Here is a 13,722-nt window from a genome sequence, read left to right as displayed (position 1 = left end):
GCCAGAAGCGGGCCGGGCTCACCCCGCATGCTGCTGAATCCCGGCACAGACTCCTGGCATTCCCTTCTCCTGCCCCAGAGCACGCACACACAAGGCAGCAGGCACAGCAGCGGGACACAGGCACAGGAGTGGCACTGCCCAGGCTGGCCTCCCTGAACTTGCCTGTCAGAGGGTTCCAACAGAGTTTCTGTGGGGATTTCACAGCCTGGTCGTAGTTGGGAGCTCTGCCGAGCCATCAGGCAGAAACGCTGACAGCACCAGCCTGTGCGAAGCAGCGGACAGACACACAAAGGGAGAATGGGGCTTCTTATATAGCACAAATTTCTGCAGCTTCCCTTGTAGACCTATCCATGTGGTTAAGCAGTTAGAAGAGTCTCAGGATTGCAAGAAAGGTGCAAAGATGAGTTGGGGGAGTTTAATATTTTCACTAAGACTTTGCACATCTTTATCACTTTATCACAGTTCTAAACATTAGTGTAATGTCTACACTTTGCTAGGTTAGACTGGCAGTATACAGGGATCAAATATCAAAGCATTTCCAGAGTTCAGGCTGGAACAAACAAAATCAAATATTAAAAATAAAAATATTTCTAAACCATTGAATTATTAATAAATTTTGTCAAGTTGAACTATGGTAAGTTGATTCTAGCATTAAAGGTGTTGATCATTTTAGAATAAAGAATATGACACACTCCTATCCATTTGAAAATATTTTATTATAAGATGACACATTCCAACTTTTTCCAGCTCTGGACCTTCCCTTTGCCAGTACACAAACCTAAAGAAGTGATCCTTGTTCCTCAGAAAGTCTTCCCAACAATCTCCATTTTACCGGTAGATTCTTCTTGGTTCATGAAGAACAACACCACCCTCCTTCACAGCTTTCTCAAATTCCTGGATCTTGTTTAAAAGACAGACACAAATAAATACAAAAGAAAGCCAGCAGGACTTAAATATCAGTGGGAACATGTTATATGGAGGGGCAGAGGTTAACAGCCTCATGGAAGCATAATATCAGGAACTGCAGCTTGTCAAAGCCCTTCTGAGTGTTGCAAGGAGGGACTGTCAAGCTACATAAGTAAATTAAAGGGAAGTAAAATTAATGCCTAAAAAGGAAAGAAGGGCCAAAGGAATAAGTAGATGGGTACTTGCCGAGTCACAACGGTGTTCCCAGGGGATAATGGCTTTAAAGTTCACAAAGTTGATTCCTGCTTCCAAACAGCGCTGTGCCACGACACGGCCAAGGTTTCTGCATGCGGCTACTCCCTTGGGACTGTACAAGTGTCTCTTTATGGCCCACTCTCGGGTAGAGGCAGATACCACAACATCCCCGTTGGAGCGCTCGACAAAGGCTTCTACGTAATGCTGCGTCCGCTCTAGCCGTAATCTGAGGACAGGAAAGAAATAAAAGAGGATTATAATGTCTTTTCCAGAGAACAGGGTCAAATGCTTAAATTACTTCCTTTATGAAATAAAATTGAGTGTATTAATATAGTACATTATATTACGAGTTTTGCTCAGTAAGACACAAAAAAGCAATCATGTTGGGAGGAAAGGGTTAAAAGTGGAAGAATATCAAGGAGGATTCTCTCAAGTGACCTTGCAGCTGGGAATGCCAAGTCCTGGAGAATAACATTGTGGGAAACCCCACATATTATGGCTACTGCTGTTTATCCTCTGACTGTTTTGAGAAGTAGAATCTCTGTATAGAGATAACACAGGTGTTCAAAGAGCCTTGGAGGCTCTCTCATGGACATGCTTGAGCTCCCTCTTTTGACAGACAGAGCATCAAAGCTCAGAGATCATAAAAAGCACAGGGGAGACCATAGCATGATGGGAAACCTAAATGCCCCTAATAAATGGGTGCCAACAGCAGGCTCACCACCTGCACAGACTAGGCCTAACAGTGCCTGCATTCCTGCCTGTGTCTCTGCCTGGGTGTTGCTTTGGGATCCTTTAATTAGCAAGGTAATGAAATTAAGTGTACTCTTTGCATTTCAGCCATAATTTTGTGGTCGTTCCAGCTGCCTGCCTGTGTCAACTCACACAACTCCTATTGCTAGCTCAGAAGAGTGAAATTCCAAGAGCAACTTCTCATCAGCTCCTCAGGGCCACAGTCCTATGTTGCCTCAGAGCAGTACCCACTCCAAACCAAGCACTGTACACCTGTTCGGTGTGGAACAGATATATATGAGGAGAACTGCTCCAACAGAAATGGAACTTTGCGGTCACTCTGCAGTCCCTTAAAAGCTTGAGCTGACACAGCAGGTGTTGAGATCTGACACAGCAACTTGTTGAGATCTGCAAGTGGTCAGAAAGTACCCCATAAGCATCTACACATAACAGTAGAATATTTATTAGGAGCAACTATTTCTTATTGCACTGCGATAGTATTGGCTTTCCTGGTATGAACAAACTGGATGGGGTTCTCCCACAAAATAAAGACTTTGAAATGCCAGCTTAAAATGAACTTATTTTCCAGAGGACAAGTAAATTAAAACAAAACCCACACATTTAAAACAACCCTAAACAGACTATTATGGTGTCTCAAATAAAACCATGAAGCATGGTAAGCACAGGAGTGAGAGAACGCAGAGTTAAAAAGCTGTTGCTTAAGCAACATTACCATTGCCTTAACAATAGATGGAAAAATCTTGACTACATATGCTTTCACATACTACTAGTTCACTCCTCTCTGAACACAGAGGATGCCTACTGATAAAGACACACTAATAGAGCAACCCAAAAAACATGTTTTGTATGTAAGTTTCTGGGGTTTGTTTTGTTGTTTTTGTTTGGGTTTGTTTGTTTGTTTTTTTCTTTTGGAGTCTTCATTTCTGGTAGTAACTTCCTGACTCACCTGTGCCAGAACTCACGCTTTGGCCATGTGGTCTTCCAGCCACGCTCCTTCCTAGCCAGGGCCATCTGCTCCAAGTTCCGAGGATTTCTGTTAGTGAAGTTTGGGGCAACAATCTCATTTTCACTTGTGTCCACTTCAGTCTCAGTTTTGAGTCTAGCTGTAGTTGATGCAAAACGAACACCTTGGGGGGGAACGCAGATAAAAAACACCAAAGATTAAAAAAAAACATGCAGTGCAGCCAGTAGAACGGATACAGTACAGAATGACACAGCTTACAGAAGTCAGCAGGGCAGAATCATCTTGCTTTTATTTTTTAAGCACTTAACAGATGAACGACAAGACCTCAACCTGTTTCCCCAATCTATGAGGTGAACTGCAAGTATACTAACGCCGTTTCTAAACTCGTATATAAGATACAAACTCACGCGTGACTAGGTCCAAAGCTTTACAAAACGCTGAAAGCGAAGTACACAAGAAATCAGAGGCGGCGTTACCAAAGAACAAGGTATAAACCCTTCATCCTTGACACAGGAGCACCAAGACACCCGGCCGCCGGATGGCCCCGGGAGCGCGGGGGTCGCGGAGCTGCCGCCGGGAAAGGCCGGCACGGCGAGCCCTGGGCTTACCCGCTGCACGGAGCCCGGCGGCCGCCAGCAGCAGGCGGCTGCTCAGCGCCATGGGGAGCCGGAGCCGCCACAGCCCCGGGCGGTGGCACACCCCTGCCTCCGCTCAGGGACACCCGGGCGCCGCCATGCGCGAGGGGCGGCGCTTCCCGCGGAAGCGGCCGCGGGAATTCCGCCCGCCGCCGGCTGACGGCTCAGGCGGAAGCGCCGAGCGCGGGGCCGGTGCCGCCCCGCCGGCGGAGCCGCCCCAGCTCCCCGGGGAGGGGTGCCTGTGCGGTACTCACGTCTCGTAAAACACCAAAAAACACCGCTCCGGCTCGGGGGATCATATTTTAACTTTTGCCCGCGGAAAAAGAGCTTTAGGGAATGCCGGCCTTCGGGTCGGCTTTTCCTGGAACGGGTGTAGGGAAGAGGGACCAAGGCGCGGAAAGGAAGGGGGAGTGGGTAAATAGCAAGAATAGGTGTTTCGGGAACTACCATCTTCCTGTTTTAGGCTTCTTTTCAAGTGCTCCTGCGGCACACAGGTACAGCAAAGCTTCTCTGCCTTCCCAAAGCATCCTCCTGCCAGCATGACCGCGCAGGAACCTTACTTTGGAGCTGTATTTAACTGCTGTAGTCCTGAAAATGCTTTTGAGTCATCTAAGAGCAAATTGTATTGAAAGGAGGATGAAGGTCTGGAGATCTCTTGGCACCACCTGGCAGGGGAACTCTGGACACTGCCATAGGAGCCAGGTATAACTCTGGCAGTGGAGGTCACTCCTGGCCACACAAGGTACCTGCTTGTCGACATTCAAGAAGCCCGTTCACATCATGTCCTACGAATTCATACATGCTTATCCTGAACCTTGCAGATTCCCCATCTCCCCCTGAAGTTTCCCTCAGACTAGCAAGTTTTCCCCCTATCCTACAAGCATCGTCACTTAACCTGGCCATTGAAAAGTAGTAGGATAACGGGAACAGTTACAGCTCAGAGACCTTCAAACCATACAATGTGTCATTATCAAGTGCAATCGCAGTCATGAGTCAGGGTAATTCTCATTAAAAATGTTCTGCCTAAAGTATCAGCTTGAATCTCAGTTTCTCCAGGAAGCAAGTCTTCAGCTTCTTCACCTTTTGGCATCTCAGAACCCGAGATTGGTCTCGGAATTTGCAGCCTTCCCCCAGACTCGGGGTACACTCCCGAGCAATGGGTAACGTGTTTGAGAAGGGCAGTTATGGCACCGCATGCCGAGGTCCCCACTTTGGGAAGCTGGGTCTGTCCCAGCGCATCCCTTACCCCACCACCGGCGGCGGCAGCACTGCCCGCGCCTGCGCGCCCAGGCCCGCGACACCTTCTAGAAGCTCGTGGAAGCGCCCCGGCCGCGCCCCGTCTCGCAGCGCCTTTGTTCAGCGGCGCCCGCCAATCGCGGCTCGAGGCCTGGGGGCGCCGCGCCTCGGGATTGGGCAGGCTCGGGATGGGGCTCCGCCCCCCGCGGGGCGTGCCCCGCCCCACCGCCCCCGCGCGCAGCGGGGCGCGTTCCCAGCGTGCCTCGCGCCGCCCCGGCCATCCCGCCTCTCCGCGCCCTCCCGTCCGTTCCCTGTGCGTGTGGCGCCGCGCCCGGGCGGCAAGATGTCGACGATGGAGGGGCCCCTGGCCGTGTTCGGCGAGCGGACCAGCGGTGACACGGTCCGCACGCAAAACGGTGAGGGCGGCGCGCCCGGTGAGGGCCGGGGGAGCGGGGGAGAAGGGAGGGGCAGCAAGGAGCGAACATGGCGCGGCCATGGTCACCCCTGCCATGTGCTCACCCGCCCCGCTCTGCCCGGGAACTGCCGCCCCTCTCGAGAGATTCCTTCCGTCCGGGCCGCTGCTCCCTGCAGAGAGGGAGCAAATGGAGGATGGAGAGGGAGAGGCAGGCGGCAGAGGAGCGCACGCCTTCCCTCGCCGCTTCCAGGAGTCTGAGTGGCGACCCCGCGTTCCCCTCCCTCCGTCCCTTGGTAGCAGCGAACACCGGGCCACGGCTGCTGCTGCTGCCGCTGCACGGAGGCCGCTCTGCCCCGTCCCGGCCGCGTAGGGCCTGAGGCTGCAAGGCCTGCGGGGAATTCTGCAGGGGAAGGGGCAACTGGGGAGGGTCCCCGCCGCCCAGCACAGGGAATAAATAACCTGCTTCGGAAAGTGGGGACCACCTTCCAAATGCGTGTCTGTAACTGCGCTTCTCAAACACGTTACCCATTGCTCAGGATTGAACCCCAAGTCCTGGGGGAAGGCTGCAAATTTCGAGATCAATCTCGGGTTCTGAGTAGACAAAAGACAAAGGAAGAAGCCAAAACTTGCTTCCAATCAAACTGAGATTCTTTCCTGTAGCTCTGATGGTACTTTAGGCAACTACTTAAAATTTACGAGCCTTGCTTTAATTCACGCGTGAGATTCCACGTGTTAATGGCACCTTTGGTACAACGTTATTTCTTCTAGAAAGCTGACATTAATCATTGTAAGCAAAATAAATTGTGTTGTTTGTAGTATTCTGTTGTCCGAGTTATAACTCTTCCCATTTAACTACCACTTTTTCAATTTCTAGATTAAGTGGCTATGCTTGTGGGATAGAGAAAAACTTGCCATGGTCTGAAGGAAAAGGTTGATTGTATCTTTTTCCTATATGAAGATGGCAGAACAACCTTTAAACGAGTCAGTGTTTTAGAGGCTTTGTGTTGTTTTAGTAGTGACTCAAAAGTCACTTTTGGGTGACTTAGTTGCAGAAGTAAATGTTTTGTTTCAGTCACAGGCCTGATAAGGACCAAAAGATGTTTTACTGATTGATGTGTGGTGATACTGTTCTCTGTCTGCCCAGAATTGAGGACTAAGTGCGAGTGAAGTCTTGTGGCACAGCTTGCTGCAGCCAAAAGCAGCAGTGCTACCAACCCCTCCTGATCTAACACCACTGCTCCTCTGACCTCAGTCCTGTCCTCCATCTTACCGAGACAGCAGAGAAACCATTCTTTTTCTGGTCAGTCAGCGTAGCTAAACCAGCCAGAAGGGAAGAGTGAGGTTTGGCACAGATTGTATTTTTTTAGTAGCAGCAAGCCTAGCAAAGTAAGGTAAAGCCTCAGGTTAGATAGGCTGAAATGTTATGCTAGATTAGATCACTTGTCAAATTCCAGATCTGTTGGTTCTTGGCACTGTTTCTTACAAACCTGAGAATCATCCTAAAGCTGGGAAGATAAAACTTGTTTTTATTTACTTCTTTCATGTATTCAGTTACTGCTGCATCTGCTATTGCCAATATTGTGAAGAGTTCTCTTGGGCCAGTTGGTCTGGATAAGATGTTGGTGGATGATATTGGGGTAAGTAATGTTACTTCAGCAAGTGTCAGGAGGGCTTGTATTCCTGTGTAAAAGTGCTCCCACTTAGTGGGCTTCATAGGCTTAATGTGCATGTACCTGTTTTATCCTGAGAAGGGTAGGAGAACTGTGGTAAAATTGAGTATTGTGTAATGTGTGTACATCGTTTTAGTTTCATCTGTTGTGGTGGTAATGTATATGTTACAGTTACTTAATTTCTGTAGGTAAGTCCTTGTAACCACTTAAAATATGGATCAGATTGCAAGAAGAGAGTTTCACCATTTAAGTCAGGTTTAACAGGTGCTGACCTGTATATCCTGGTCTCCACATAAGGAGAAATAAAAAAAAAAATTCAAGTAATTCATAACCAACTTTTAAGCAGTATTTTGTATTTTAAAATATTTCCAGCAATTGAAGAAAGTTTGTCATTTTCCAGGCTGATGTAATAAAATACTGTTTTGGAGGGAAGTCGTTGCATGACTGCTTATCCAGTATTTGCAAAATGTTTGATGAGTTTCTGTACCATAGAGGCTTTTCAAAAGAAGGGGCAGATTCTGCACTGGTAACATTTCTGTTGCTAGAATGGAACTCCACGCTAAAAAAAAGCAGGAAAATTTTGTTATAAATAGTTATTTTATGGGCAATTGGAATAATAATTTCTTTTTGTATGAACATTACAAAGTGTAGCAGTGAAAGTGTAATAGAAATATACCTGATATGCATATTTGATTTCTGAAAATTAGGACGTGACCATTACTAATGATGGTGCGACCATTCTGAAACTGCTGGAAGTGGAACATCCTGCTGCAAAAGTCCTTTGTGAGTTGGCAGACCTGCAGGACAAAGAAGTTGGTGATGGGACCACCTCAGTGGTAGGTAGCAAGTTTTACAGGCAGATATATTGAACTTTGCATAGTTTCCATATGCAAAGTGGTGCTCCAGAAGGGAATTAGCTCACTTCTGTTTCATTATTGATTTTTCCTATCTTGAGGGTTGGTCATAGAGGCTGAATTTAGGTTTTTAATTTTTAACAACTGCTAGAAGTGAAGTATGAACAAGGGTACTGAGTGTTGAAAATTTACCTGAGACTTTAGGTACCTTGGTGGGGGTTGGAATTAGGTAGCTCTCACCTCACATCAGAAATTGGTTTTAGTTCTGTGGTGCACAAAGTAGTTACTTTGCTTGTGTGGAATGCACATATTTCGTGTTTGTATTTCAAACAGGTAATTATTGCTGCAGAACTTCTCAAAAACGCAGATGAGCTGGTGAAACAAAAGATTCATCCTACCTCCATTATTGGTGGATACAGGCTTGCCTGCAAGTAAGAAACTGATACAGTTGAATTTCAGCATTTTGTGACTGCATTGATACAGACTTATTGGCACCAAGTGGAATATGGTGGTTTGTTGCAGGAGGGCTGGGATTTTGGTTGGTTTGGGTTGGATTGTCTTGTGGGTTTTCTTTTTTTTTAATTGTATTTCATAATCATGTAAAGGAATGACAGCCATTCTTAGAGAGCAATTGATTTTATCCCTTTGTTATTTGAGGTAACATTTAGAAGAGCTGAAAACATGTACGTTTTTGTCCTTTTGTGGGGGTGGTTCTTTACTTGTATATTTGTCTTTATTTTACAGGGAAGCTGTTCGCTACATCAATGAAAATCTTGTTATTAACACAGATGAGTTGGGCAGGGAGTGCCTAATTAATGCTGCTAAAACATCAATGTCCTCAAAAATCATAGGAGTGTATCCTTTAAATTGATCAAGTGAGTGAAGTGGGAGTGGTTGATTAGGGAGCTTCAGTAGCGAGGTTAGAGTATCCTTGGCAGCAGTTTTTATGAGCATGACACAGTATTGAAGCTGTTGTGTTTATAACAGGCATTTTACAGGTATTGTGACATTTAAATCTGGGTTGGCACATCATGATAGCCTTTAAAGCGTAGTGTTTCCTAAGAATTGCTTTGCTTGTTGGGGAGATGAGTTAAAGAGTTGTGTGAGTAGAAGAATGTGTTACAGAAGTACCTGGGAGTGAATCAGAGGAAAGAAAGTTGAATTTTACTCCATGGGCACAGAAAAACCTGCATTTTTACCTTCTATGCAGACTGACCATAGGTTATGTATTTTTCTTTAGCAACAAAAGGTACGTAAAATGCAGGTTTCATACTAGTCTGTCATAATTTCCTACCAGCATTTCAGCTTTTGGAATGACTCTTTCCTTTAAGACAATGGTAAGGAGAGCTAGCACTTACATGCCTTTCTGAAGCTCTTTTTTTGGAAACTTAGTTTTGGCACTGTCAGTTATTTCTGTCATGGTTTGTTTTGGGTTTGTTTTATTTTTTCCCCCTTAAGCATAACAGTAGTTTCCTTCTTCAGTTTTAACCTTAACAGCCTCTCAGTGATGGCGATTTCTTTGCTAACATGGTGGTGGATGCTGCCCTGGCAGTTAAATACACAGACCAGAAGGGTCAGGCTCGGTACCCCATCAACTCGGTCAATGTCCTGAAGGCCCACGGCCGCAGCCAGAAGGAGAGCATTCTCGTCAACGGCTACGCGCTCAACTGCGTCGTGGGCTCTCAGGGTAAGCACAGCCTGCCTTCCAGAAATCCTCCATCTCACCTCAGTCCTCTCCGTCTTTCTGCATTGCTCTCCTTACTGGCTGTGCTCAGTGCAAATCATGTGGGTTTTCAGTTCCAGAACAGTTAAACAGGAACACAAAATACCGCACTTCACCAGTGCTTCTTAGACTAGAGCCTGCCAGCTAGCAGTGATCCACAAAGTGTTGGTGAGTTGCTGGAGTTTCCCTGGATCAGTGTCAGCATTGTGCTCTGGTGGAACTTCAACGCTTCCCTTGTGGGGAGCCACTGCCAGGTTTGTGGGGAACTGTTCCATTTAGCAGAGCTGTGCTGTGATTAGGTGACTTAGAGGATGTGAGACCAATAGGTCAGATTGTCATGGTCTTGCACATTTTGGGGACAGGGTATGTCAAAAAGTAACACAGGAAAGTCTCAGCATTTTTCTGCAGTAGGGCAGAACTGAAGGTGGAGAAGCAAACAGTAGGAATCTGAAATGTGAAAGTAATACTAACTTTAATCTCTAATGCTGACTTGATGTTCTGTTAAATTGATTTGACAAAATCCTTCTTGCTTATTTTTCCTCATCAGGTATGACCAAGAGAATAGTTAATGCAAAGATTGCATGCCTTGACTTCAGCCTGCAGAAAGCAAAAATGAAGCTTGGTGTTCAGGTTGTTATCTCAGACCCTGAGAAGCTGGACCAGATAAGGCAGAGGTGTGTGGAAGTTTGAATAACTGAGGCAGTGGGGTTTCACAGGCTTGATTTGGTGTCTTCAGTTGAGGTGGCTCAATTTAATTTTGGCTGAGTGCAAGAGGTAAAAAATATTTTGAATGTTAACGTTTTCCACTAATACCAAATAGTAATGGAAGATGCCTTCACTTCTGGAGGCAGAACTAGTATTAAGTCAGTTTTCAAGAAATGCAAGGATGTTTGTGCAGTGATCCATTCATGCAGAGCTCTGCATTAAGGTTTCATGAAGTTGGCTGACAGATGTGATGGTATATTTTATAATACCTTTCTATAACTTTGACATTAATCTTTGCAGAGAGTCAGATATTACCAAAGAAAGAATCCAGAAGATTCTGGCCACTGGTGCCAATGTGATTCTCACCACTGGAGGTATTGATGATATGTGTCTGAAATACTTTGTTGATGCTGGAGCTATGGCAGTACGAAGAGTCGTAAAAAAGGACCTTAAGCGGATTGCTAAGGCATCAGGAGGTATGCTTGTGTAAGAATAACTGGTTTATAAATTTATTCTTCAAAGTAGAAGCTGTTGTTAAGGTATTTCTTGACTCTTTTATAAAATACAACTTCTTAACATTTAAAGTCAGGATGAGTAAAGCTGAGCCTTTTTAGCTTTACTGTCGCTTTTAAGTGACCTTTGTCAAAGTAATAGTATTGTAAAACTCGATTGTTGAAGATGTTCTGTGGTAGGAGAAGCAGCTGCCTGGCACTGTGAAGACTGGGCCTCTTGTGGAAATAGGAGCCATAATCTGTGTTTATTTAGAAGTCTTTATTATGCATGCATTCATAAGCCTCTGTTTAGACAGTTAAGGACATTGTTTAGATAGTTCAAGATGAATAAGGAACTCCTAAATCACTAAATCATACTTTCAAAAAAAAAAAATCTGGTCCTGTACATATTTTTATCTGTCAGTTCTTTAGTTTGGAAGAAAACTCTTTCATTGTGGTAAAGCATGGGAACTTGTACTGGCTGTGAAAAAAGAAGTGCTGTAAAAGTTGAACAAAAGGAGATGTTCTCAGGCAGCAATTCAGTATTTCTAGCTGATAAACTAGAAGTGTTTAAGAAAAATCTATTCAACACAGCTTTTATTTCTGCTTTTCTCTCTGTACACCTATTCAGGGAAGTGGGCAAAGGATGATGTGCAGGAATTAAATGTTAACTTTGCTTTTTTGTTTGTTTGTTAAAGCAACCATATGTTCAACCCTTGCAAACCTTGAAGGTGAGGAGAGTTTTGAGGCATTAATGCTGGGACAGGCAGAGGAAGTGATTCAAGAGAGAATCTGTGATGATGAGCTGATTTTAATCAAGAAGTAAGGATCCTTTTAAAAATACTCAGTTTTGTTCTTTACTAAGTTTGAGATAAAATTGCATTTATTTACTTGATGCTATCTGAGTGGTTGGAGTAGTTATACACATAGGAAAATAGTTATACAGAAATCCAGTGCAAATTAGAGGTGAAAGTATCAGTATCTAGTCTTTTTTGCTGGAGCTGGATACATTACAGTATATGAGACAATCAGATTGCTAGGCAGTTTTTACTTAAATTTTTGTTTATAAACAAATGTTTCTAAACTGGCTTCCCTTTAGAGATGGTAAAGGGAAATAGGTACCATCTGAGTAATTTCATCTGAATAAAGAGGTGTGAGCTAAATCTTTCCATTTGTAGTGAAAGACAGTGTCCGCTTGTGCTGCTGTCACTGCTGTCAGGTACCTGAAGACTTAAATATCAATTCATTTCACAAGAACATACTTTGGATAATAACTTTTCCACTGCTTCAGTATCCCTTCTGCATGTTTGTGTTCCTGTGGTGTCATTTGAGCATGAATGACACACCCTGCCCATAGCACTTGTGTATCAGCTATATGTGACAGCCGTTTCTGTAACATTGGCAGTCATTAACTTACTTGAGGGCTGTGCAAAAGGGATCTTTCTTACTATCTAAGTACGCTTTCCCCTCTTTGATGGGGAAATATCTTGTCATCTCACTTTGACAGGTAGCTTTCTTTAAAAGACTAAAATTCAAGCTAGACGCATGCATGTTAGAAATTAAAATGGTGACTAAGTTACAATGTATGTATCCTGCAAGGGGGCATAATAATGTTAAGATTTTCTTTTAAATGTTGAAATAATGAGGCTCAACTGAACTTGGCTTTAGAAGAAAAAATTTACCAAGAAGAATTTTAATCTAGGTTCCATCCAACACAGCTGACTTCTGATTCCTTTTCTTCCTAGTACAAAGGCTCGTACTTCAGCATCAATTATCTTGAGAGGAGCCAATGACTTCATGTGTGATGAAATGGAGCGATCTATACATGATGCTCTCTGTGTTGTCAAAAGGGTTTTGGAATCCAAGTCTGTTGTCCCAGGTGGTGGTGCTGTAGAGGCAGCACTTTCAATATATCTTGAAAATTATGCAACCAGCATGGTAAGTCTTGCACAAAGCAGCAGTGGTGTGTATGTGTTAAGACTTGCACCGTATATCTCCAAGCATTTATTTTCATCTACTAGAAGTCATTTCTGTGGTTCATGAAAACATCATCATCTTACAGAATCTAAGATGGTTCTTTAAAATGGAGGATATTAGTTAATTCTTTCTCTCATAATTAGATTCTATGTTTTTTTTGACCCAAACACAGGTTTTGCATGTGAAAACCTGTACCTGTTAGTGCTTTTCTTGATTGTGGCTGTATTTTTTCCTCTCTTGTTGTAGTATCGGGCTAAAAACTTTTTTCCTCTTTCTAGGGATCACGTGAACAACTTGCAATAGCAGAATTTGCAAGATCCCTCTTAGTAATTCCAAATACATTGGCAGTAAATGCTGCTCAGGATGCCACAGATCTTGTTGCAAAGTTGAGAGCATTCCACAATGAGGCTCAAGTTAACCCAGATCGCAAAAATCTGAAATGGCAAGTATCTGTCTGGTATAAGGCTGGTAAAGTGATGTGGGTTGGTGACCTAGATGGAAAATTGTTCTCTCACTTTACTGAACCATGGTTTGCATAGTAAAAAAAAAAAAAAACGTCATCAGTGAACTCCTTTTCCCCTGCCCTTGAGTTGTGTGTATGTATTGCTGTAATGAAGCAGTAGCTACCCAGCATACTCCCAGCTGTATTTCTGCTGTTTCTCCCTCTCCATCTGACTGCATTCCTTCTTTGCAGGATTGGTCTTGACTTGATCAATGGAAAACCTCGTGATAACAAGCAAGCTGGCGTCTTTGAACCAACCATGGTCAAAACTAAGAGCCTCAAGTTTGCAACAGAAGCTGCAATTACTATTCTTCGAATTGATGATCTTATTAAACTGCACCCTGAAACTAAAGAAGAGAGAGGAGGGTGCTATGAGGATGCAGTTCAGTCTGGAGCACTTGAAGAATAACTTAGGCTTTATTTATGTTTGTTTCACTTACACTTCCCACTCTTATAACTAAAATGTTAATAAAACAAGTGGTTGAATGTTGCTGCTATTTTCTTGTGAACAAACTTAATTTTTGAAAGCAAGCTTGCTTCTTGCAGTGAGAATTTAGGCTCTAGAGTGTTAATAACTAGTGTGCCTGCAGTAACCACTGACCTCTTTGTCAAGTCAGTGCTTGAGTGTCAAAAAGT

The 13,722-nt window shown here is 44.2% G+C and overlaps 2 protein-coding genes and 1 non-coding gene across 3 annotated transcripts; 2 read left to right on the top strand and 1 right to left on the bottom strand.

The window, feature by feature from the left end:
* Nucleotides 1–697: 697 nt before the first annotated feature.
* MRPL18 (mitochondrial ribosomal protein L18) lies at nt 698–3,676 on the bottom strand. Its single transcript, XM_071435989.1, has 4 exons — nt 3,487–3,676; nt 2,861–3,041; nt 1,153–1,387; nt 698–900 (listed from the first exon to the last, which is right to left on the bottom strand). Exons 1-4 carry the CDS (start codon nt 3,536–3,538, stop codon nt 829–831), a joined length of 540 nt encoding a protein of 179 aa, XP_071292090.1. The 5' UTR covers nt 3,539–3,676; the 3' UTR covers nt 698–828.
* A 1,302-nt stretch (nt 3,677–4,978) lies between these two features.
* Nucleotides 4,979–13,583, top strand: TCP1 (t-complex 1). The gene is made up of 12 exons (XM_071435964.1): nt 4,979–5,165; nt 6,716–6,801; nt 7,542–7,670; nt 8,022–8,119; nt 8,433–8,543; nt 9,194–9,375; nt 9,959–10,085; nt 10,417–10,592; nt 11,306–11,429; nt 12,353–12,545; nt 12,863–13,026; nt 13,279–13,583. Exons 1-12 carry the CDS (start codon nt 5,093–5,095, stop codon nt 13,493–13,495), a joined length of 1,680 nt encoding a protein of 559 aa, XP_071292065.1. The 5' UTR covers nt 4,979–5,092; the 3' UTR covers nt 13,496–13,583.
* LOC139600353 (small nucleolar RNA SNORA29) lies at nt 6,005–6,140 on the top strand. The gene has a single exon (XR_011682497.1). It is a non-coding gene; the product is annotated as a small nucleolar RNA SNORA29 (small nucleolar RNA).
* Nucleotides 13,584–13,722: the final 139 nt, after the last annotated feature.

Source organism: Agelaius tricolor, unplaced genomic scaffold (assembly GCF_023055355.1).
Source record: "Agelaius tricolor isolate 1412-34295 unplaced genomic scaffold, bAgeTri1.0.p SCAF_1, whole genome shotgun sequence".
In the NCBI taxonomy this organism is placed as follows: Eukaryota; Metazoa; Chordata; class Aves; order Passeriformes; family Icteridae; genus Agelaius; species Agelaius tricolor.
The sequence above is the reverse complement of the archived record's forward strand: the minus strand, read 5'-3'. Positions and strand labels throughout refer to the sequence as shown.

Bases quoted from the DNA above. Each gene is read 5' to 3' on its own strand.
- MRPL18 (XM_071435989.1), bottom strand. From the start codon at position 3,538: ATGGCGCTGAGCAGCCGCCTGCTGCTGGCGGCCGCCGGGCTCCGTGCA. The intron at 3,042-3,486 runs GTAAGCCCAGGG...TTCCCCCCCAAG, and splicing joins CGCCGGGCTCCGTGCAGCGG to GTGTTCGTTTTGCATCAACT. The intron at 901-1,152 runs GCAAGTACCCAT...CTTTTAAACAAG, and splicing joins GGGAACACCGTTGTGACTCG to ATCCAGGAATTTGAGAAAGC.
- TCP1 (XM_071435964.1), top strand. From the start codon at position 5,093: ATGTCGACGATGGAGGGGCCCCTGGCCGTGTTCGGCGAGCGGACCAGC. The intron at 5,166-6,715 runs GTGAGGGCGGCG...TCATGTATTCAG, and splicing joins CACGGTCCGCACGCAAAACG to TTACTGCTGCATCTGCTATT. The intron at 6,802-7,541 runs GTAAGTAATGTT...TCTGAAAATTAG, and splicing joins TGTTGGTGGATGATATTGGG to GACGTGACCATTACTAATGA.